The 24,453-nt window shown below is 34.7% G+C and overlaps 1 protein-coding gene across 1 annotated transcript in view; it reads left to right on the top strand.

Annotated features, from left to right (window-relative positions):
- Nucleotides 1-8,260: 8,260 nt before the first annotated feature.
- The window catches only part of LOC133326061 (uncharacterized), a 56,140-nt gene continuing 39,947 nt past the window's right edge, over nucleotides 8,261-24,453 (top strand). Inside the window, exons 1-2 of the mRNA XM_061534737.1 lie at nucleotides 8,261-8,596; nucleotides 22,215-22,301. Coding sequence (XP_061390721.1) covers nucleotides 8,261-8,596; nucleotides 22,215-22,301 — 423 coding nt within the window. The remainder of the gene's footprint in view (nucleotides 8,597-22,214; nucleotides 22,302-24,453) is intronic.

Below are 24,453 nucleotides of genomic sequence, written 5' to 3'. Positions count from 1 at the left end.
TCCACGATTTTGATAGTCCTCTAGAAAATATAAAAATAGAAATCCACGCCTTCTACAGTCCACTAAAAATATTCTTCAAAAATCTACGCCTTTGATAGTCCTCTAAAAAATATTTATGAAACTCCACGCCTTTCATAGTCCTCCTGTTTATAACCTTCACCTCTCTGTGGTACAGGGTATTATGTCTTTGTGCATATGTTTGTAACAGGCAAAAGGAAACGAGATAGACACAGGGTTCCTTTTGAGAATATGCATAGAATCACTTTTTAAAACGATCTATGCATGTACGTCCGTCCGTGTGTCTGTTTGTCCATGTTAAATTGTGAACAAAGTACAGGTCGCATTTATGATCCGAATTGGATGAAATTTGACACAGCTCATTTGTTTGGCCCAAGGACGAACCCTATTGAAAAATCGGTTCAGATTTCGATATAGCTCCCATATATATTTTCGTCCGATTTAATGTAAATGGTGTACCAAAGTCCCTATATATCTTTCGATTTGCACGAAATTTGGAATAGCGTACTAAAGTATGTCTAGAATGAAGATGGTGTTAAATGCTTTACCATGGTGGGTCCAATCGGTACAATCGGATTAGATTTTGATATAGCTTATATATATATATATGCTTATAATTGATTTTCATAATTTTGTCTGTTGGATATACCGAAAGTGGTGAAGGGTATCATACAGTTGGCCTCGTCCGACTTTAATACTTTTCTTACTGGTTTTGTTCTGTTTTTCCTCAACTAAACCCAAGTGCATTTGTTGCAGTAAATTGAACTTAAATCCCTTAAAAACCCCTTTCACAGACAGACAAAACAAATCAAAAACATGTCAGTGGCATAATTCACCTGTCCCAATATTCCATTCACGCACCCAAAAACCATGTTTAACTTTTTTCAAAGTCTTGGTCTGGTTTTTTTTTTTGGAGTTTTTCCAAGATTCATTTTACCCCTACAGTGGCTAAAGCATATTCTCTATTTGTGTGTGTCTGTGCCTTTCGGTGTATGTGTTTACAAACTTTCTAAACTAATTAGAAAACTTTACACCTGAACACTTTTCGTAAAACGTTCCTCCATTCATTCAACAACACTTCGTTGTCATTGTCCCTACAAGATTTAAGCAGAAAAATAAACACAAACACCTTTGAATTAATAAACAACGAAATACAAATACCCTACTTTACACAGGCACACACACACACATGCAAATCGAAATACTTGCAACCAAAAATTAAAAGCACACATATATTCCTTCAAATTTGTAGACACACACATACACAGAACTTAAGAGGCGGTAACAAATACAAGTATTTGCACAGCTATAGCTATGCTATAGGATGATGCTGAATGAAGATGTATGCGTATGCCGTGTGAAATGGCAGAGTATTTATTATGTACAAAGTATTCTTCCGGTTAGGCACAGTGGTAGGCTTCCAGTTTTTTTAAAAAGTCACCACTGATTTTGGATGAAGAAATTTCTAAAATTATTAAATACATATCCTGACATATGCTCGCAAATATTCAGCTCTCATTAGGCAGTGTTCTTCACAAAGAATAACCGGCTAAATAATAACACTACAAACACCAAACCGCAATATAAACCACTGTGCAATCATTCTAGGGGAAAACACCAACAACATAAGAGAAATGAGTCAAGTGATAATATCTTTCTTGTGTATATAAGCGTGTTACGAATATTGATATGAGAATCCCCAAAAAATACACAACTGTGATAGCCCTCTAAAAATATTTTTTAAATACACGTTTTGGATATTTTTCTAAATATATATTTTTAAAAATTTACGCCTGTGATTGTTATTCAAAAACTTTAATTCTGAAATTCACGCCTGTGATAGTCCTTCAAAAATTTTATTTCAGAAATACACGCTTGTGATAGTCCTTCAAAAATTTTGTTTCTGAAATACACGCCTGTGGTAGTTCTTCAAAAATCTTATTTCAGAAATCCACGCCTGTGATAGTCCTTCAAAAACGTTATTTCTGAAATCCACGCCTGTGATAATCATTCAAAAACTTTATTTCAGAAATCCACGCCTGTGATAGTCCTTCAAAAACTTTATTTCAGAAATCCACGCCTGTGATAGTCCTTCAAAAGCTTTATTTCAGAAATCCACGCCTGTGATAGTCCTTCAAAAACTTTATTTCAGAAATCCACGCCTGTGATAGTCCTTCAAAAACTTTATTTCAGAAATCCACGCCTGTGATAATCATTCAAAATTTTTTTTTTTAATCCACGCCTGTGACAGTCTCCTATAAAATCTAGCCTATAGCTGTGAAAGTCTGCTCAAAAATCAAATTTAATAAAAAAAAAAAAATAAATAAATAAATAAAAAATAGCATCCTTCTGTTGCAGGACACTCCATACTTAAAAAAACACCTTAAGTGTTACTCTGCCTTTCTGCAGGAAAAAATGTGTGTTTGTTTTGTTGTTGTTCCCCTCCATATATTGACTCTTTGATAATACATTAAAAATGCGTAACCATCACGCCAACAAAAGACGTGACATGGTTTTTTCGTGTGGTTTTCATCGTTTTGCCAGTTGAAATCAAGGCAACGAAGATGTTTCGTTGTTACGTTTTTACAAATTCATATCATTTGAGTACCCCACAGACTATTCCGAATGTTGCTGACTCAAAAGAAAAAAAAAGGTGCTAAAACAACAACAACAACAACGAAACAGAATTCAACGAATCATTGACTGATAGATGGACGTTCGGTGGGTAGGACAGACAGTCCCACTATTTACGGGTATGGGCCAAGGTTTAAAACAATGATTGTGGGTGGATGGCTAGCTGAGTTGAAGAAACCCATCAAATAAAGAGCATAGCATAAAAAACGCAGCACAAGAGCAAAAAACAAACAAACATCGGAGGGGCTGATGCCGCTCTTCACCGCCACCATCAAGCATCGACATATTCCAGCACGCGACCGTTAAACTAACACTTGAAGTGTTTCGTCGTTCGATTCGTCGTCTATGTGACTTGGAGGCGTGGTACGTGTTTAGCCTCTGTTTGTCTTCATTTGGTAACTCAATCACATAGTCCCGGTATTGGCCATATGCCGACACATTACAAATTGGTAACAAAGGATCAGAAGCAAAAAAACACCAAGAAAACTATTAAACTTTGGTGAAATTTATTCCAAAAAAGCTACAATGGAAAAATGTGAAGAAGATTTATTTGTATCAAGGGATTCTTGAAAAAAAACACACACACACACAAAATAGAGAGGCATCAAGACAAGACATCACAAGGGAATGTGTTCAGGTTGTTTAGAAGAAGTTAATTTTTCTAAAGGTTGTTAACCTTTATTTATTAATTCTTCGGAATTTTAAGTAACTAATTATAAATGGCTTATCGGTGTCACCAATAAGAACATGGACATATTTGTGATTACTTTTAAATATCAAGGGTATTTAAATGGGCAGTGGAAATTAATGATTAGGCCGTAATTAAATCAGATTGACGTCATCAGCCATAATATAATCTGTAACACGAAATATATATTTCGTAAGAATCCGATTGATATATTACCATTTTATTGTAATATTGAAAATAAAGACCTATAAAACCCAGTGAGCGGAGCTGTATAGTCGGACGGGGCCGACCATACGATACCCTACACAACTATCACGGAACTCAAATTTTCTGTGGATGTTTATTCCGAACCTGTGCAATATTTCGAGATATTTGCACCCTCATGAGGTGAACAGCACCTCTTCCTCACACTGACATATTTTCCGAATATTACGAGTATTCAGTACAACTATTGTCCAGATTCCCTTCACCGTGGGTTGTGTTGTGATGTTCGGCTTTCATTTGTGGTCTATAGATCGACTCGAATATAACACAACAAATTAAGTTTTCGATCCACTTCATTCCAAAATTAGTATCTGATCATCACCGAAAATTATAGGCGTTGTCCTTGACAATAACTGGAACCTCATGGAACATTTCAAAGCAATCAGCGCTATAGTTCCGCTCTCTAGAGTGATAATGGTTTACTAAATAATATACGAATACGGAGATACCTGTAAATATTTAGGTGTAACTCCCACATCCGAGCACATACAACAATATAATTGGTATTAACTTAAAGGTCAACCACTCCTCTTGGATATATTATCTACTTCTCGGGCCTATGTCCTTCAGGGGTAAATATATACGCTATAGAATACAAATTTTTCATTTGACCCGTTATCAAAACAGGTATGCTTATTCTCTGGACCGATCCGCTTCTCCATGCAAAAATTCGCGGTGTTTGGGCCATAATTGCGGCCTCTGGAGCGACCAGAAAAACCGACAAAAATAAAGTTTTTGGTCCATTTCATCCCCTAAATATTAACCGATCTTTTCCAAAAACAATGGGGGTCTTCATTGGCCAGAACCCATCCTACATGCAAAATTTCGTGAAGATTGGTCCATTACTGTGGCCTGTATCGTGTTTACAAATTATAATGGACAGACGGACGGACACACATGTCTAGATTGACTCATCTAGTCAAGATATGACGATCGGTATACTAGGACCAATATTTCGCGGCGTTACAAACTCTTGGGGCTGCACAAAGCTATAATACCCTGACAACATAGTTGTGTGTGGGGTATAATAAGGAAGATCTTCACCGATTGGATTTATCCTTGTTCATAAGATAGCTATATACTCACAGAGAAACGTGTAAAAATTTGGAAGCGATTGGGTTATTAGTTTTTGAGTTATCGTGTCCGCCATTCGCAAAAGAGAAAAACTCGTTTAAAGTTTGAGAAGCCCTTTAGCCGTCACTTGATGCTGATTCAATAAATCGGCTATATCTTCAAGAGCTCTTGAGATTTTCACTTGAAATTTTGTAGGGAGATTCTTGAATTAGTGTAGATTCGAATTAAATCAAAAAAATGTTTGACCCCGAGAATGGGCGGGGTTCCCCCCAAATTTATTTACATAATTTTGTCCCATTGTAAGAAGCAAATCTATGTTAATGGTCCTTCAAATATGCGACGTCTGTGAGGATTCCATCTGTTGAATATACCCAATGTGGTGAAGGGTACCATATAGTCGGACGGGGCCGAGTCCGACTTTACTACTTTCCTTACTGTTTTCGCTTATATTTGCGTATCATCCAAAATTTCAACTATTTTTTATCTTCAACATGATTTTCTCTGCTTCTTGACGTTTCGTTTGCCAATGTAGTTGTGAACTTTTTCCTTTTGGTTTGTTTTGATTGCAGTCGCCTTCGTTCAATGTTGGCAAAACATGACTTATTGTACTTGTTTGTTTTTTCGCATTGTTATTGTTGTTGCATTTTTTCGAGATGTGAACAGTTGACATGTTTTTGATGGTATTGGTGAGTCTGTCTAATTGAGCGCATTTTCTAGGTGAAGGATTTGAAATTTGAAAACCGAACACACACAGACTGTGTAATTAAACACACGTCATATGCGATTAAAACAAATCACTGAACACCGTCGTGAACGCTCGATGGTATCTGGCTAGATGGCTGACTTTTGTTGGCGTTGTAGTAGTACGTGCATGACTATTTGTCCGGGTGTGTGTGTGGGTGTATATGCGTATAATTGACATGTAGCTGCCAAGTTTTATGTTCAGTTACAAAAGGTGTTTAAAGTTAAATCGGGGAATAGTATTTGTAAAAATTCTTTATTTTAAAATATATCTGTGGATTTTTGTACCCTACACAACTATGTTGTCAGAGTATTATAACTTTGTGCAGCCCCAAGAGTTTGTAACTCCGCGAAATATTGGATTTTTATACCCTATACAACTATGTTGTCAGAGTATTATAACTTTGTGCAGCCCCAAGAGTTTGTAACTCCGCGAAATATTGGCCCTAGACCCACCATTAAGTATACAGATCGTCATATCTCGACTACCTGAGTCGATGTAGACCTGTGTGTCCATCCGTCTGTTCATTATAATTTGTAAACACGATACAGGCCACAGTTATGTACCAATCTTTACGAAATCATGTGGGATGGGTTCTGGCCAATGAAGACCCCCATTGTTTTTGGTAAAGATCGGTTAATATTTAGGGGTTGAAATGGGCCAAAAATTTAATAATGATCCGATTTGGATGAAATTTGGCATAGGTCACTTATTTGACCCACGAACGAACCTTATTGAAATTGGGAATTTTGAATTTTTGTCCGATTTAATGTAAATGGTGCACAAAAGTCCCTATATAACTTTCGATTTGCACGAAATTTGGCACAGCGTAATGAATTAGGTCTAGAATGATGTGTGTTAAGTTTCCTGAAAATCGATTCAGATTTAGATATAGCTCCCACATATATTTTCGTCCGATTTAATGTAAATGGTACACCAAAGTCCCTATATATCTTTCGATTTGCACAAAATTTGGCGTAGGATACTGTGTTAAATCCAGAATGATGTGTGCTGAGTTTCTTGAAAATCGGTTCAGATATAGATATAACTCCTATATATATGTTCGTCCGATTTAAAGTAAATGGGAAACCAAAGTCCATATATATCTTTCGATTTGCACGAAATTTGGCGTAAGGTACTGAATTGGGTCTAGAATGATGTGTGCTAAGTTTCGTGAAAATCGGTTCGGATTTAGATATAGCTGCATATATAGTTTCGCCCGATTTTAGGTAAATGGTGCACCAAAGTCCCTGAAAATCTTTAGATTTGCACCAATTTTGGCATAGCGTACTGAATTAAGTGTAGAATGACGTGTTCTAAGTTTTGTGAAAATCGGTTCAGATTTAGATATAGCTCCCTAATATATTTTCGCCCGATTTAAGAAAATGCACCAAAGTCTCCGATTTTGGTATATCGTACTGAATAAGGTGTAGAATGATGTGTGTAAAGTTTCGTGAAAATCGGTTCAGATTTACATACACCTCCTACATATATTTCCGTCCGATTTGAAGTTAATCTCAGGCAAGATTTCTTGAAATCGGTTCAGATATAGATATAGCATGGCATCCATATATAATTTCGACTTATTCATGTTAATTGTACACCAAATAATCAATTGGTGTCTGATTGAGATTACATTTTAAACAGTGCAGCATACCGAATAGCGTGTGTCTAGTTTGCTTTAAATCGATTTACCAAATTAAGCATAGGTTGCAGAATGACATGTGTAGGGATTGATGTTAATCGATTTAGATATGGATTTTTTTCCATCGAAAAGGCCACGTCTTTTAGGATATATATGTAGAATATTCCCAAAGTGGTGAAGGGTATCATATAGTCGGCCCAGTCCGACTTTACTACTATCCTTACAGGTTTACATTAAAATAGTTATCTGATTAATTCCGCGTTTTGGGTTTGGTTCTAAGACTCTGTTGTAATCATTTCACCTGCGGAGGATATCGAGATAAAAAAACTAGAACGTAAGGTTCGATAATGAACTATAGCCCAAAATGTAGGCCTAGGCCTAGCCCTTGGGTGGGACGTACCTGAAGGAGTGGACCGATATTCCCCATCTTCGAACTTGAACTAAGTTTATATCAACACCTAGTTTATATTTATGGCTTCTGGAAACATATTTTTTAAAAGTCCACGTCTTGTGTTGGTCATTGAAAAAATATCATTTAACAAGTGAAAGGGCGTTAAGTTCTGGCCCAGCAGAACTTAACGCCCTTTCACTTGTTAAATGATATTTTTTCAATGACCAACACAAGACGTGGACTTTAAAAAAATATGTTTCCAAGAAGCAATTTTTAAAGACTATTTTTCCAATAACTAATATTGACGTTGATTTTTTTTTCTAAAAACCAGTTTATGCGTAGATTTTATAAAGTTGGTGTTGATTAGGTGTTGATTTTTTAAATAGTGTTTCTAGGTCCACCAAAAGCGTGGATTTTTTAAAGAATAGGTTTTTAAGTGTGATTCATGTTTTGACGCCCACTGTATAACGTCTATGTGTCATCGGGAAGATTCAAACTTTATTTTTTGTGACTTGGCTTTTGGCATAATGGTTTTGTTTGGCGCGAATTTTTGCAAAAGTCAATAAAACTTAAAGAAAAAGAAGAAGAAAATAGAGAGAGAAAAACAAAACATTGTCATTGTTTTTGTTGCGATTGTTTACACCCGCATAAGCTATGGCATACACAACGTACGTGAGGCCTTGAAAAAAATTGCAGACCAACTACAACAACTAATACTTAAAAACAAAATTAAAGTAAGATTTTTTTTAATTTTTTGCCTTTTATTCCAGCTCAATTATAAAACAAAAAACCAACCGAAGAAAAATGTTAAAATCATTTAAAATTTACACATGCACAAACGGCTCCTTGGGTCTACACTTGAGCAGGGCACCCTGGGATCCATATCCCTGGGTTAGCAGCATACAAAAGGATTCCAATTCGTACAAGGCCGGCTTACGCATTGGCGATTGTCTACTCGAGCTGAACGGTAATGATGTTCTGGGCCTGAAAATCTCCGAGATTGCAGCGCTCTTAAAAAATCATTGGTTGAATGAAAGCAGTAATTATGTCAGTGTTGTAATATGGCGTAAGAAAGCCAAAGATAACTCCGACACCGAAGGCGAAGGCGAAGACGACGATGAAGATGAGGAAAATAATGCGGTAAGTATTATGATGTGGCATTTGTACTGGTAATGTATGGATGTATGTATGTTGGTTTGTGTGTATTAATGGCATAATGTCGTTAATGCATAGTTGCGATGTCATGCTGCTGCACACATTTACGATGTAATTCTTCTTCATTGTCTGATTGTTTCATGGGAATATTTGCTGTCTGCTGAGAATATTTTTGGTATTGTTATGTAGATTATGTAAAGGTGTGACAGGAAGATTTTATGTGGGGGTATTGTGCAATGCAATGACAATTAAAATCGATATGTTGGTGCGGAAACGTAAACGTAAGTTTTCTGAGTTATATTGATGCTATATTCATGGGTCAATATTGCTTATTTCTATTGTTGATTAAACCGAATCCGAATCCTTTTTAGGTTATGTGTTTTGATATTTGCTCATTTTCCAGGACATTTTCTGAAATTCGAAATCGTAATAACCATTGTTTGTAATTACTTCCTATAAAATATTCCCACATTATTTCTTTGTTTACTTCCCATCAAAACCCCCTTAACCTTGTAACAATTTTGTTTTTGTTTGTTTCTTGTTCATATGCCCACAAAGTGTCACTTAATTTCTTTGAGCTCATAAATAGTCATATTTTATAGCACGTACTTACTATATACATATGTTTTGTATATTAAATAATTGGCCAATTTTGCACAAAACAAAACGACGAGTCAACACTTAACAATGACCCACATTTGAATACGAACAATGATAGTACTGTGATAGCATGCATACACACATTCATGTGTGTAATTAATAAAAATGACAACAACAATAATGAAAACAAAACAAGCAAAAAATACATATATGTACAGTACTTTGGTGTTTATTAAGTGTACATAAATATATTCAAATAAAACCGCAGTATTCATTCATGATAATATAAACAATAAATTTAGTACTCGAAGCGATGCGACAATAATTTTTGTGATAACTAAAACCAGAAACAATAAGTTTTGAAAATTTCGAATTTTTGTAATTGAGCAATTTCTAAGTCTGTTAATTATGTACATAAATGTGTGTGTGTTTTTTTTTCTTTTTTTTTTTTTGGAAAAGTTCGGTATGTCTTTGTGCAGGATGCAATATTAATTACACATTTTCAAACCTAACTCTAGAAATCTACCTTACACAATAATAGAGATCCTTCTACGTTAAAGTTTGAAACTCCTTCCGTTCCCCAACTGCTATATGTAATGATTTGAGTTTAATTCTATTGAAATATTTGTGTGTAACACATACCTAAATTAAAAACCAGTGAGCGGAGCAGTTAATTAACTTTCTGAGGATGTTTATTCCGACATTACCTTCACGGTGGGTGTGTTGTGATTTTCGGATTATACTCTACTCGAAAACACACAAAAAATTATGTTTTCGGTCCAAAAAATTTTAATCTGATCATCACCGAAAATTGTAGGCGTTGTTCTTGACCATAACTGGAACTTCATGAAAAATTTCAAAGCCATCAGCGCGATATTTCCCCCTCTAATGTCGTAATGGGTTACTAAATAATATCTGAATACATAAGAACCTGTAATTATTTGACTGTAACTCCCACATCTGAGTAGATACATCACTATATTTGGTATCAATTTAAAGGCCAACCACTCCTCTTGGATATGCTATCAACTCCTGGGGTTTACATACTCCAGGAGTAAATATATATTCCATAGAATACAAATTTTCACATTTTTCACACAAAAGTCAGGGTCCATTTGACCCGCTAAATATTGACCAATCTTTATCAAAACATGCATGCTTATTCTCTGGCCCGATCCCCTTCTCCATACAAAAATTCGCGGTGTTTGGGCCATAATTGCGGCCTCTGGAGCGACCAGAAAACCGACAAAAATTTAGTATTTGGTCCATTTCATCCCCTAAATATTAACCGATCTTTTCCAAAAACAATAGGGGTCTTCACACATCCTAATGCAAAATTTCGTGAAGATTGGTCCATAACTGTGGCCTGTATCGTGTTTACAAATTTTAATGGACAGACGGACGGACGGACGGACGGACACACATGTCTAGATCGACTAAGTTAGTCGAGATATGACGATCGGTATACTTAAAGGTGGGTCTAGGACCAATATTTCGCGGCGTTACAAACATTTGGGGCTTCACAAAGCTATAATACCCTGACAACATAGTTGTGTAGGGTATAAATAGTATTTTTTTTTGTGCCACCACACGCGTTCATGTTTTAAAGAATATTTTTCTAGGACCACCAAAAAGTAGATTTTAAATTATATTTAAATGTGTGTGTATGTGTACAAAAGTTTGTAATACATACTTAAATCTATTTACGGTACAGACGCATAATTCCTTTTACAAAGTTAGATATAGTTAAATGGGAGAAATCAATATTTAGAAGATAGTAAAAAATTGATATTTCCACAATTCCCTCAAAAAATGTTAAGCCATATTTTTCATTTTTGTGGTAATACCAACAGGCAAAATTGTTGCATAGAAGAAACTATAAACGTACGATTACGAGATGACCTCTTTGGTCACCAATATCCTAAAATTTGTCACCATGCCAACTTCAGGGCAACGATAAATATGTAGTCTTCCAAGGCAACCCGGATTGAAAACAAAACTTCGATGCAAAGCTCACAGATAACGGTACTTCCAACTAATCATTATTTAAGAAATGTTGAGAATCAATGGTGTATGGGACAAAATTAAGAGAGAGGGAGAGAGAGAGCGTAACAGAGAATTGATCACAGAAAACGACAGATGAACAAGCAAGCGGAACAGTATAGGGGGATGGAGCCAAGCATATGATATCCTACACAAACACCGATCGTGGGTAATATTTCGCGATAATTGCACTACCTTGACCGATAAGAGGTCAACAACTCCTCTGCGAAATTTTTTTTCCGATTCGTAAGTTTCAAATTTTGTTATTTCCTAGACCATATCCGGATCCTCACGCATATCCATATCACACAAAATGTCCTAGTCCGCCCTTTAGTGTGGTAATGGTAATACCAAACAATATCAGAATACGTACACACCTGTACGTATCCGAGCACATACTACAAAACAATTGATACAGATTTAAAGGTCAACCACATCCACTTCACGAGTAAATACGCCATACAATGCTACTTTTGTCATTTATCACATAAAAGATTTGGTCCATTTGACCCGTTAAATATTAACCGATCTTCATTAAAAAAGTCATGCTTATTCTTTGAATCCCAAGATTCCACTCCACATCTAAAATCTCGTGAAGTTCGGGTCATAATTGCGGCCTGTGAAGCGACCAGAAAAACAGACCAAATTTACATTTTTTGTCCACTTTATCCTCTAAATATTTAGCGATAATAACCAAAAAACAATAGCGGATTCTTTGGCCAGAATCGGCCCTAATTGCAAAATTTTGTGACGATTGGTCCATAACTGTGGGCTGTACTGTATTTACAATTTATAATTGACAGACTGACGGACACACATGTCTAGATTGATTCAGCTACTCGGGGCGTTACAAACACTTGGGACAAAGCTATAATACACTTACAACATAGTTGTGTAGGGTATACAAACCGGTACTGAAAATTTCGGTTTTGTGAAAGTGGTATTTGTAGATTTTTGTTACACGTGGGACAGCAAGCCTTGATTTCTTTAAAATACGCCGGTCTATTACTATTTTATGTGTTTCTTACATTTAAAGATCCTTTACATTTTAAAGTATCTTACAATTCCAAGGCGCTTTAACTTTTCTGAAAACATTTCCAAAATAAGTCGTTGTTTCTACGTAGCGACCATAAAAAGGTCACGTCTATTTTTCAGGATGTTCATGGCCCTAGCCCTAACCAAGGATCTGTAATTTAGTACTTCGTTACATATTGACAGCAATTTATCATAGAATACTCCCTCTCTACATTCTTGGTTTTTAGTTGATTTGGTTTTGGTGTACTGCTATGTCGGGCCGAACATTTATACGCCAAATATAGGGGTTATATCATTTTAAACTGATATAAACTTTACCCATTATATTAGGATCTATATTAAAATTTTCAACATATGTAAATAAAATTATTTTCTACCACGATGATTTCCTAACAACCCGAAGGCGGACTGATATATTTATGAATCAGTTGGACAATGAGGCTTTAACCAAATATGTTCGGTCAAACGGGGGGCTACAAGAAAAAGTGGGTGGATATACGAACATATGCAAAACGTCATAGAATTTTTCACTGATCAAGAATATTTATACGTCATAAGATCGGAAATGATTATTTTGATGAGTTACAAGCGAAAAAACAAACCCTCAGTACTATGGTGGAGGTTAAAAAGGACTATATAAATGTATTATGACCTGTCCGCCGCCTTTATATGAGGTATAGTCCAAACATCGACCTACATTCAACATTTTATTTAGACAAGTCGTTGCACATAGAAAACACAGGATTCCAAATTACATCCAAATTGGATCGAAAATGGACCTAGAACCATCAGGACCATTTTATTCCGATAACTATCTGCTGCTATTATATAAATTAACTCCTGCTGTTGGTTCAGACAGTTAATTTATATAACAATAATTACATAGGCTTTATGAATATCTGTCATCCTTAATTTTAGGTGGTATGCCAGTAGTATCGCCACCTTCACTATTGACGGGTATTTGTGGCGTTGGTTGAATTATGATCTGTCCATACTCTACATATAGTTGTAGTTGATATTCTGATTAATAATAAATCTACAAATAATAAATATATTATGTTAATATTTAATTTTTACTGTTATGGCAGAATTTTTAATTTAAAAACAACCAAGCAAAAAAAACCATGTTCAACTACTTAAACTTTGTTATAAATAATATTCATGCTCATCGACCCAAATGTCCTTAAATGAATTAATAAATTCATTACCTTCATGAGCAGACCAGACCTTCGGTGTTTTGCTGTACCAGCACCAATCACTGCAACAACAACAAATAAAAAAGAACAACAAAAATAAATGAACAATAAGCTTGTTTTACCTTCAAAATTTCCATTACAGCCTCAATTTAGGTCAATTAAATTGTAATGATGATGATGATGATGCCGATGATGCATTTTGACGTTGTGCTCTGCTACAACTACTCATCCATGTGAATATCTATGCTACACATATACATAAATATGTATTATAATAATAATATCCCTCCAATAAGGGGGAGGGGAAGGACAACCCCACCTTTTGATCTAATTTAATATTAAATTTTGTGCAAATTTTATATTGAAAATTGCCATATTACCCATCTCACTGCTATGCAAGTCACTCGCAGTCTGCAAATGTATGTCAATGATGTTGTGTTGTTGTTCTACCTGTCAGAGTACTCTTTTGCATTCAGTCAGTCAGCACAGGCACTTCTCGAGCTGACATTGTTTATCGATAATATTCAAAATGTGTACTAAAAGTGTTTTGACATTTTGTTGTCTCGTCATTTTTTTTTTTGAGATTTTTGTATTAAAGGATTTTTCCGATATTCAGTAGCTACTAGATGGCAGGGTAGTTGCAGGCATCATGTAATATAATATTACTGTTGTTGTTGCTTTTCATGTCTATCGTTGGGATAGATATTGATATAAAGTCTTTAAGGATTTAGTTTGAATTACATTTATGCAAGTTTAATAAATAATATTTATGGCAAACTCACTTGGATAGAGAGAAGGGGGGTGGTGGAAGCGGGCATATGCTGTGTCACATCAGACGCACATAATTGAATTAATGTCATATTTTAAGCTAATCAGGGGAATATTTTGATTGATGTGTCCACATGTGGGAAATAGTAAATTAATTCAATGGAATAACTTATTATTGAATAATTATGTATATTATTTTATTTTCGATTGTTGTGATTTTCTTTCTTGAACACTCAATTAGGGAATTATGAAAATGAGCCTAAATCCATTAGTAGAAGACATTTGCAAGCAAAAAAACAATCACAATGATAGAACACATAGTTTTAGAGGGCATGTTACAAACTCTGTTGAAACCAGTGAGCGGAGCAGTATAGTCGGACGGGGCCGACCATACGATTCCCTACACAACTACCACGAACCTTAACTTCCTGTGGATTTTTATTCGGAACCTGGGCAATATTTCGTGATAGTTGCACTCTCTTGCCCGATTAGAGGTCAGAAGCACCTCTTCCATACACTGATATATTTTCCGAACATTACTAATAATCAGTACAGTCCTTCTAATTATTTGTCCAGATTCCATTCAGAGTGGGTTGTGTTGTGATGTTCGGTTTATATTTGTGGCCTATAGATCGACTCGAAAAAATCAAAAAGAAAAGTTTTCGGTATACTTCATCTCAAAATTATTATCCAACAATCACGGAAAATTATAAGTGTTGTCCTTGACCATACCTGGATCCTCATGGAAAATTTCAAAGCGATCAGCGCTATATTTCCGCCCCCTAGAGTGGTAATGGGTTACTTAATAATATAATTGATACGTAAGCACCTGTAAATATTTAAGTGTAACTCCCACATCAGAGCACATACGACAATATAATTGGTATCAATTTAAAGGTCAACCACTCCTCTTGAATATACTATAAACTTCTCGGGTCTATGTTCTTCAGGGGTAAATATATAGGCCATAGAATACAAGTTTTGTAATTTTTTACACAAAAGTAAGGGTCCATTTGACCCGCTAAATATTGACCGAACTTCGTCAAAATAGGCATGCTTATTCTTTATCCCAATCCCCTTCTCCATGTAAAAAATTCACGAAGTTTGGGTCATAATTGCGGCCTCTAACTATCCTCTGGCACTGCTCAGCACTAGGTTCTGGAACTCAAAGTCTCCAGATGTGAAATATATAAAGTTTTTAGGCTCTACCTGAAATTGAAATATTGACAAAAATCTGGTTCCTGGCACATTTTTATACCCTTCACACACTGTGGTACAGGGTGCATATGTTTGTAACAGACAAAAGGAAACGAGATAGACACATGGTTCCTTTCGAGAATATGCATAGAATCGCATTTTAAGTCGATTTATGCATTCCCGTCCGTCCGTCTGTTTGTCCACGTTAAATTGTAAACAAAGTACAGGTCACATTTATTATTCGAATTTTGATGAAAATTGGCAAAGCTTATTCATTTGGCCCAAGGACGAACCCTATTGAAATTGGGAAAAATCGGTTCAGATTTAGATATAGATACCATATATATTTTCGTCAGATTTAAGGTAAATCGTGCAACAAAGTCCCTAATTTTCTTTCGATTTGCACGAAATTTGGTACAGCGTACTAAATTAAGCCTAGAATGATGTTTACTAAGTTTCATGAAAATCGGTTCAGATTTAAATATAGCTCATATATATATTTTCATCCGATTTAAGGTAAATGATGCAACAAAGTCCCTAGATATCTTCTGATTTGCACGAAATGTGGCACAGCGTACTGACTTGAGCCTAGAATGATGTATATTATGTTTCGTGAAAATCGGTTCAGATTTAGATATAGCTCCCATATATATTTTCGTCCGATTTAAGGTAAATGAGTCAAAGTCCCTAATTTTCTTTCGATTTGCATGAAATTAGGTACAGCGTACTGAATTAAGCCTAGAATGATGTGTGCTAAGATTCGTGAAAATAGGTTCAGACATTTTCTTTCGATTTTTTTATAAATTCTGTACTAGAGACCCAAAGTTTGTTCGATTGGCTAACAAATTTGTACAATGGACTGTAGTTAATATAAATTAATCTCTAGGAAGTCTCGTTGAAATCGGTTCAGATTTTGATATAGCTTCTACATTTATATTTTCGTCCGATTTTACACAAAATTGGGAAACGAATTTGTACAACGCACTATGGTTTTTTTTACGTTTATTTTGGCATAAACTCTAATTTTCAAGCTATTGAATTGAAATTTGGGTTGTATACATTTTTTATGCTCCCAAGATGACATACCAATTTTCATATGATTTGGGCACTATTTCATATAGCTGCTATATAGCCGATCTGGCCGATTTGTCCCACCTTTTTTGTTTATAAAGCTATTGAAGTGAAATTTGGTTTGTATACAATTTTTATGCTCCGAAGATGACCTACCTACTTTCATATGATTTGTGGCACTATTTCATATAGCTGCCATATAGCCGATCTGGCCGATTTGTCCCGACTTTTTTGTTTATAAAGCTATTGCAGTGAAATTTGGTTTGTATACAATTTTTATGCTCCGAAGATGACCTACCTATTTTCATATGATTTGGGGCACTATTTCATATAACTGCATATAACAAAATGTTTGTTCCTTACTTAGGCTATATTTCCATTACTGACTGCTTTATTCAAAACAAAGGCCATATCTCTGTCGTTGAATATTTTGGCTGAAACCGTAGCAGCAATGATATAGCATATTTTGTGAAGAAACTTCGGAGGCTAATTTCCTTTTTAGCCTAGGTCCAGCATGTTCATAATTTAATTTTGGGCGACCTATTTTGTTTGAGGAAACATACTGCTCATCCATTACTATAATTATACTTTTACGGTTGAACTTTATATAACTATCAACATCATTAACTTGTTTCGATATCAAACGCATTTGGTCTTCATTTAAACTGATATTATTGATATTCTGTAACACATATTTCATAAGTGAATCTTCTGAGCGATTTTTGCTGCTCCAAATTTCAATAAGCGCTGCATGGGCAAACACACGTTTCTCAGTAAAAAACACGAGTTGGCACAAAAAAGCACAAAAAAAGCTAGTTTTTCATTAATTAACACACTTTTGTTAATAACTTGGCATTTACACCTTTTTGCAATGCTTTGCCATTCACAAGTTACACTCCACGGAACAAAACTACAATTTATAGATTTTATATAAAGTTATACATAAAGAAAACATTTCATAGTATTACAACAACAGACACATATGACAAAAAGGGCATCTCGTCTTAATTTTACATACCTGCACTAACGTTTTCCATAATTACACATTTTAATTTTTTTTTTTCAATTTTGTCAAATTACAAGCACTCGAACTTAGCTGATTTTTACCGCCAGTTGTACCAAAACAATGTGACTTTCAAACTGCTGACTTTTAAAGCTCGCCAGCAAAAAAGGGTCGCCACCCCCATTGATATTGAATGTTTTTTTTTTTTCTAATATGGATGTCTACATTTAGGAAATCAGTTACATTTCAAAATATGAAAACAAAAAAAATTGACTTTATGCCAAAAAATCATACTTTTTACCCATAGTGCAACGTACGGAAATACTTATTTCCGTGTCCCAAGTTTTTATAGTTTCGTCTGATTTTATGTAAATGGTGCGCCAAAGACCCAAAGTTAAAACGATAGACACAAAAGTTTGCACAACGTACTGTAGTTAAAATAACCTAGCTTGTGCAAAGTTTTGTTGAAATCGGTTCAGATTTGGATAGAGCTCCCATATATGTTTTCTAACGATTTTAAGTAAATCATGTAACAAGAACTCATGTTGTATGTGGCCGATATGCACAAAACACGCTGAAATTAGTATAACCTAACCTGTGCCAAGTTTCGATGAAATCGGCTCAGATTTCGATATAGCTTTTTTATATTTTTTCTTTCGATTTTAAGTAAATGGTGCACCAAACTCGTCATGTTTATCTTATTATTGATTTACATAATTTTGTCCCATTGTAGGAAGCAACTCTATATCTGACCAAATGAAGAATTGAGTATATAATGGTCCTTCAAAAATGGTACGTCTGTTAGTATTCATCTGTTGCATATACCCAAACTGGTGAACGGTATCATATAGTCGGCTCCGTCCGACTTTAATCCTTTCCTTACTGGCTTCATTATGAAATTCGTTTGAAAATCCGTGACCAATATCTTCAAAATTATGGGTCCCACCCAGAATCTTGGGTCAATTTTGATAATTTTTGATAGGGAGATTTTGACACTTGACACGTGTACTCTAAGATAGTATATTCAATATTTACATTTGTAATCTCGGATCAGTCTTCTGTGCTAAATTTGTTGATCGTAAAGAAAAATAAAAGCATATGGTAATGTATATTAGAACCATATCTACTAAGAACCGATGTGTTCCAATTTTAATACTGTTCGATCTGTAGCAAAATCAATCTCAAATATATCCAAATCCTTACATATCTTAAAAACTTTAATGATAGCCTTTCATTTCTTTGATAATAATAAAAATATCTAAAGCCCAGCGTACGACTATTTCCTATATTAACATTCAAACACACCCATTTTATAACGCCTATTACAAAACACATAATACATTTGACTAGTATGTGTTTGTAATAGCATACATACATAATTTAAGTATGTAAGTACATAAAAGCATGAAACACACACATACATATGGAAATTCTCAATTAGCTTACTCAACCAAAATGTCCAACAAATCCAATCACATGGTAAACGATTCCAATTAATTCCAATTTTCCATTGAATTCCATTTAAATAAAATTAATTTTTCTATGGCTTACACACGCACACACATAGACACACAATTCAATTATAGCAGTAGCCATAAAAGAGAGATAAACAAAAACTAGTAAAAATCTACAAAAGCCTAGGCTATTTATATATATATCCTTGTTTCGTTTTGTTTTTTGTTGGTGTTGTTGTAGTTTTGTTGCCAGGAATAATTCAATTTCTATCGAATTTAATTTTAAGTAGCTTAGGGAGAATATGTTAACAAATATAACGATGTAACGATGGTCATGTAAAGGTATATGTGTGTGTGCGAGTGTTTTTATGGTAATTTGTGTGTATTGGGGTAGGTGAAGAAAAAAATACAAAAAAAACTTAAATGTATTCTTAAAAAATCCCCGCTCCCTGTGCGTACATCAATCTGAGCCTAATTCAATATTCTGTGCAAAATTTTGTCTCAGTCGGATAAATATTGGGAGATTGGCGCATCATTCACATAAAATCGGACGAAACTATATTCAAATTTGAACCGACTTCAACAATATACATCAATCTGGGCCTAATTCAATACCCTGTGCAAAATTTTGTCTCAATCGAACCAATATTGGCAGTATGGTTTTCCATTTACATAAAATCGGACGAAACTATATATGGGAGCTATATCTAAATCTTCAGTACTCTGTGCAAAATTTTGTCTCCATCGGACAAATATAGGGAGTTTGATGCACCATTTACCTAAAATCGGACGAAATTATATATGGGAGCTATATCTAAATCTGAACCGATTTCAACAATTCAATACGCTGTGCAAAATTTTGCCTCAATCGGACAAATATTGGCAGTATGGTGCTCTATTCTCATAAAATCGGACGAAACTATATATGTGAGCTATATCTGAATCTGAACCGATTTCAACAAAACTTGGCATTACCAATCCAAACCAAAGTCAGTTCTCTGTGCAAAATTTTGGCTCAATCGTACAAATATTGGGAGTTTGGTGCACAATTTACCTAAACTCGAACGAAACTATATATGGGAGCTATATTTAAATCGAAACCGATTTTCTCCAATTTCAATAGGGTTCGTCCTTGGGACCAACAAATGATCTGTGCCAAATTCCATACAAATCGGATCATAAATGCGACCTGTACTTTGTTCACAAAAATACATGAACGGACAGACGGACATTCGTAAACCGACTCAGAAAGTGATTCTATGCATATTCTCAAAAGGAACCATGGGTCTATCTCGATTCCTTTTGCCTGTTACAAACATATGCACAAAGACATAATACCCTGTACCACAGTGTGGTAAAGGGTATAAGAAGAAAAACAATAACCATAACGACATAATTACGTAAGCTATGCAAATTTCGTAAAAATCGGAAGATATATGCGGGCTTTGATCAACCATTTACATTAAATCCGACGAAAATATATATGGGGGCTATGAACCGATTTTCAGGAAACTGAACATTCTAGACTTAATTTAGTACGCTATGCCAAATTTCGCTCAATTCGAATGATATATAGGGTCTTTGGTACACCATTTACATTAAATCGTACGAAAATATATATGGGAGCTATATCTAAATCTGAACCGATTTTCACGAAACTTAACGCACTCCATCCTTGACTTAACTCAGTACGCTACGCTAAAGTTCGTGCAAATCGAACGATATATAGAGACTTTGGTACATCATTTACATTAAATCGGACGAAAAAATATATAGGAGCTGCATCTAAATCAGAGCCGATTTTCACAAAACTTTACACGTATTATTCTAGACTTAATTAAGTATGCTAAGCCAAATTTCATGGAAATCGAAATATATATGGGAACTTTAGTACACCATTTACATTTAGTCGGACGAAAATATATATGGGAGCTACAGTAGTGTTTGGCGGGTTATTTGGGATACCATTTGTATTTTGTTTTTGCAAAATAGTCAGGCTTAATCCCAGTTTGTTGTTTTTATAAAAAAACAACTATTTTTCGGATCTCGCCACTGATCCTCATCAGTTCCCTTAGTTTTTTGTTGGGATATTCTCCCCAGAAGCTATTAATAGCTTCTTTACAAAAAACCTTTCAAACCCAAATGTCTCTTGTGACAATTCGAAGTTCTTACGTTACCAGCGATACGACCCCAATGAGATGTTCGTTTTGATGGCGCCTGACTTCGTGGTCAACAAGGCATTTACAGACAACTACAATACATTTCCCACTGCTATGTGTCGTCACTTTGTGACGAATGCACATAAGGTTGTTGTTGGTATTGCTAGTTAAAGCAATAAACCAAACAGTATGACCGTGCCTCGTCTACAACTTCAGTTGGGGTCGTATAGCTGGTAACGTAAGAACTTCGAATTGTCACAAGAGACATTTGGGTTTGAAAGGTTTTTTGTAAAGAAGCTATTAATAGCTTCTATATCTAAATCTGAACCGATTTTACCAAATTTCAATAGAGTTCGTTCTTTGGATCATAAATGCGACCTGTACTTTGTTTAACAAGGGCAGACAGACGGACGGACATGCATAAATCGACTTAGAAAGTGATTCTATGCATATTCTCAAAAGGAACCTTGTGTATATCTCGTTTCCTTTTGCTTGTTACAATCATATGCACAAAGACATAACACCCTGTACCACAGTGTGGAGAAGGCTATAAAAAGTATTCGCCATACCCTGTGTTTTCACGTTCTACAGTTTCTTGAAAATCTATAGTTTCCAAAAATTCAGATAAAATAAATTCTGATATAAAATATAAATACAAAATAAAATATAAAAAAAATTAACCCAGTATATATTTTCTTCTCTTTTAATTTAACCCTCACATAGTTCATTAGTTAGCTGAAACATTTCCGGCATTTTAAATTAAATAAAACAACGTGGTCCCAATAAATATGAAATGTACACACTTTCCACAGACCCCTACTCTAAAAACGTCCTTATGTACATAACCATGTTATTTGACAACGTGAGTCTTTCAAAAAATCCATACCTACCTACATACATACTACATGCACGCATCGAAAAGAAGATGGCAATGAAGAAGACGAAACATTGATAGGAAAAAAGTAAACCTAAGCTAATTAAACTTGTTCTAAATTTGCTTTTGTTGTTGTTATTGTTGCTGATGTTGATTTTTTTCTTTTTCTTCTTATTTTCTTTTCTGTTTTGGTAAACTTGCAGCATAACATTAATCAGCAATCGTTGCAAAAGTTTGCAACTTGCCTGCAACATATTGCCCAATTATTGGAATGTCCTGTTTGTTTGGAGGTAAGTTTACTCTTTCTTTTTTGTGTTTTCTTTCTTTCTTTTTATTATTTTTTGCTTTTCTACTTTTTTTTCATTTATATAAGATGGTTGAGGGTTGGGTGAAGAAATGGAAAAGGAAAAACTTGTTGGTAAAATATATGTATGTAGGTATATAACATACATATCCACATTCACCTTAAGCAAGGTGGTGGCATTCCATGTGTCAGTAGTAGGTTCGATTATGTTAACGAATAAAAGGGTGATGAAATTTTTGGAATGATAGGATTTCAATTTTAAATGCTAGAGAGTAAATAAATATGTACTGTTAAATTAGTGTAACATTCTCCAGAATTTGTAAGAGTGGGAGAGTCCCGATGATGTATGTGGCTCAATAAAGTTAACCGCCAAATAGCTTTTGAGAACAAAAATATATCCGATATTGAGGACTAAGAATCCCTTATAATTTATGTTACATGGTATTGAAAATTTGTAATTTAGCTATACCCATGTTCGAAGTGTAAAGTTCCTACAGTTGAGGGTCGTCTTTATATACATAATTGATTAGTGTGACCTAACTTCCATCACACCTTCCGAAAAATCATCCATTTTTCTTTATACCAACACACTTGAACTCCTTTCTTGTTAAGTTTCATAAGGTATCTTCAGCATAATTTTGAAAGTTGTCGCAAATAACAAAAAAAGGTAAAAATGAATCGCAACAAAAAACAAAATATGTTGAGTGGCGTTGAGAAAGCGGACTCTTGAAGATTTCTTCTAGTTAAAACAAGTCTTAAAACTTGCCAAGAATATCGATGAGTTTCTTGAGTATTAGTTAGTTTGTCCATACGACAAAGGCTGGCCTGCTTGCTTCTATATGGTTAAATGGAGAATGTCCTGCCCATGATATAGTCACACATAAACGTGATCCAAGTTGGACACATACACACTTAGACCTTCATACAAAAATAAATACTAAAGGCATTCACCTAAGTGGATGAAAACCAAAATTGGAAAAAAATCTACAAAGTATTTGGCCGAGCATCAGAGGTGTTTGCATGTCTAAGACTACATCGGAAGAAGATGGTAAATTTTATTTTAGGTTTAATTCTTTTTTCTATTTTTTGTTGTAGAAAGTATTAAAGAAGGCCTCTAGAATACATGGCTTAGAACGTGTGAACTAGTCAGCCATGCTATGTTTGTTATGCACATGACAGACTATGCACTAATTTTAAAGTATAAACCCAATAAATGAAAGGAATTTTCAGACCAATGGCTATGAAAATCTGTATAATTAATAAAATAACGAACACTATTTTCAATATGAGAAATTTTGAGAAATAACATTAATCCAATATCCACATGAATTGGCAAAAATGGGTTTAAGGAACTCCATGATATTTTTCACAAGTAGTGTAGTAGAAGTGTAATATGTGTATCAAAATTTGTATAAGTATTGAAAAAAAATAAAAAATAGCCAATTACAGGTTCAAAATTACTGTTGTAGACAGAGATGGCCCGTCGGAAACTGTGACGTAAATAACATACATTTCCGACGTATAATACATACGTCAGAAACGTCGGAAACCCTTCCAAAACCATTAAGGGCCCCATACACTATAAATCATGCCGTCATGCCGATGAACCCCTTTTTGTATATGTGAGTTTGACTAGTGTATGGCAAATTCTTCAATCACTATTTCAAAAAATCGATTTTTGTCCCAAAAATTGCATTTTGAGTCGTCAATTCAGTTGTTTTTTTATTCCGTCACAATTTTATTATTTTGTACACAAACTTATTTACTGACAACTTTCAAAATGAATATTATTCACCAGATTGATAGGGGTTCATTTTCAAAATCAAAACTATTTTGATTTTCTTCATGCATTGTGTGTGTCACACATACATAAACAAACTTTCAAAAAATAATACACAGTATGCATACTATAATAAATGCTGTACGGCATGATGAATAGTGTATGGGGCCCTTTAGGTTTTTGACAACATAGCTTTTTCCATTAATCAATTTGGAAATTACATATGCTTTACTCAAATCCATACCAAATTTCAAAATTTTCTTCTCCAAAAAGTTTAGAATTTTTTATCAGTTCTAGTAAGGAAAAGTCAGATATATGTAAAAATTATATATATTCTTGAAAATAACCGTATATGGTA

This window comes from Musca vetustissima, unplaced genomic scaffold, assembly GCF_032173495.1.
Source record: "Musca vetustissima isolate MV318-11 ecotype Yass unplaced genomic scaffold, APGP_CSIRO_Mvet_v1 utg10524, whole genome shotgun sequence".
In the NCBI taxonomy this organism is placed as follows: domain Eukaryota; kingdom Metazoa; phylum Arthropoda; class Insecta; order Diptera; family Muscidae; genus Musca; species Musca vetustissima.
This window is presented reverse-complemented; position numbering and strand designations above follow the sequence as displayed.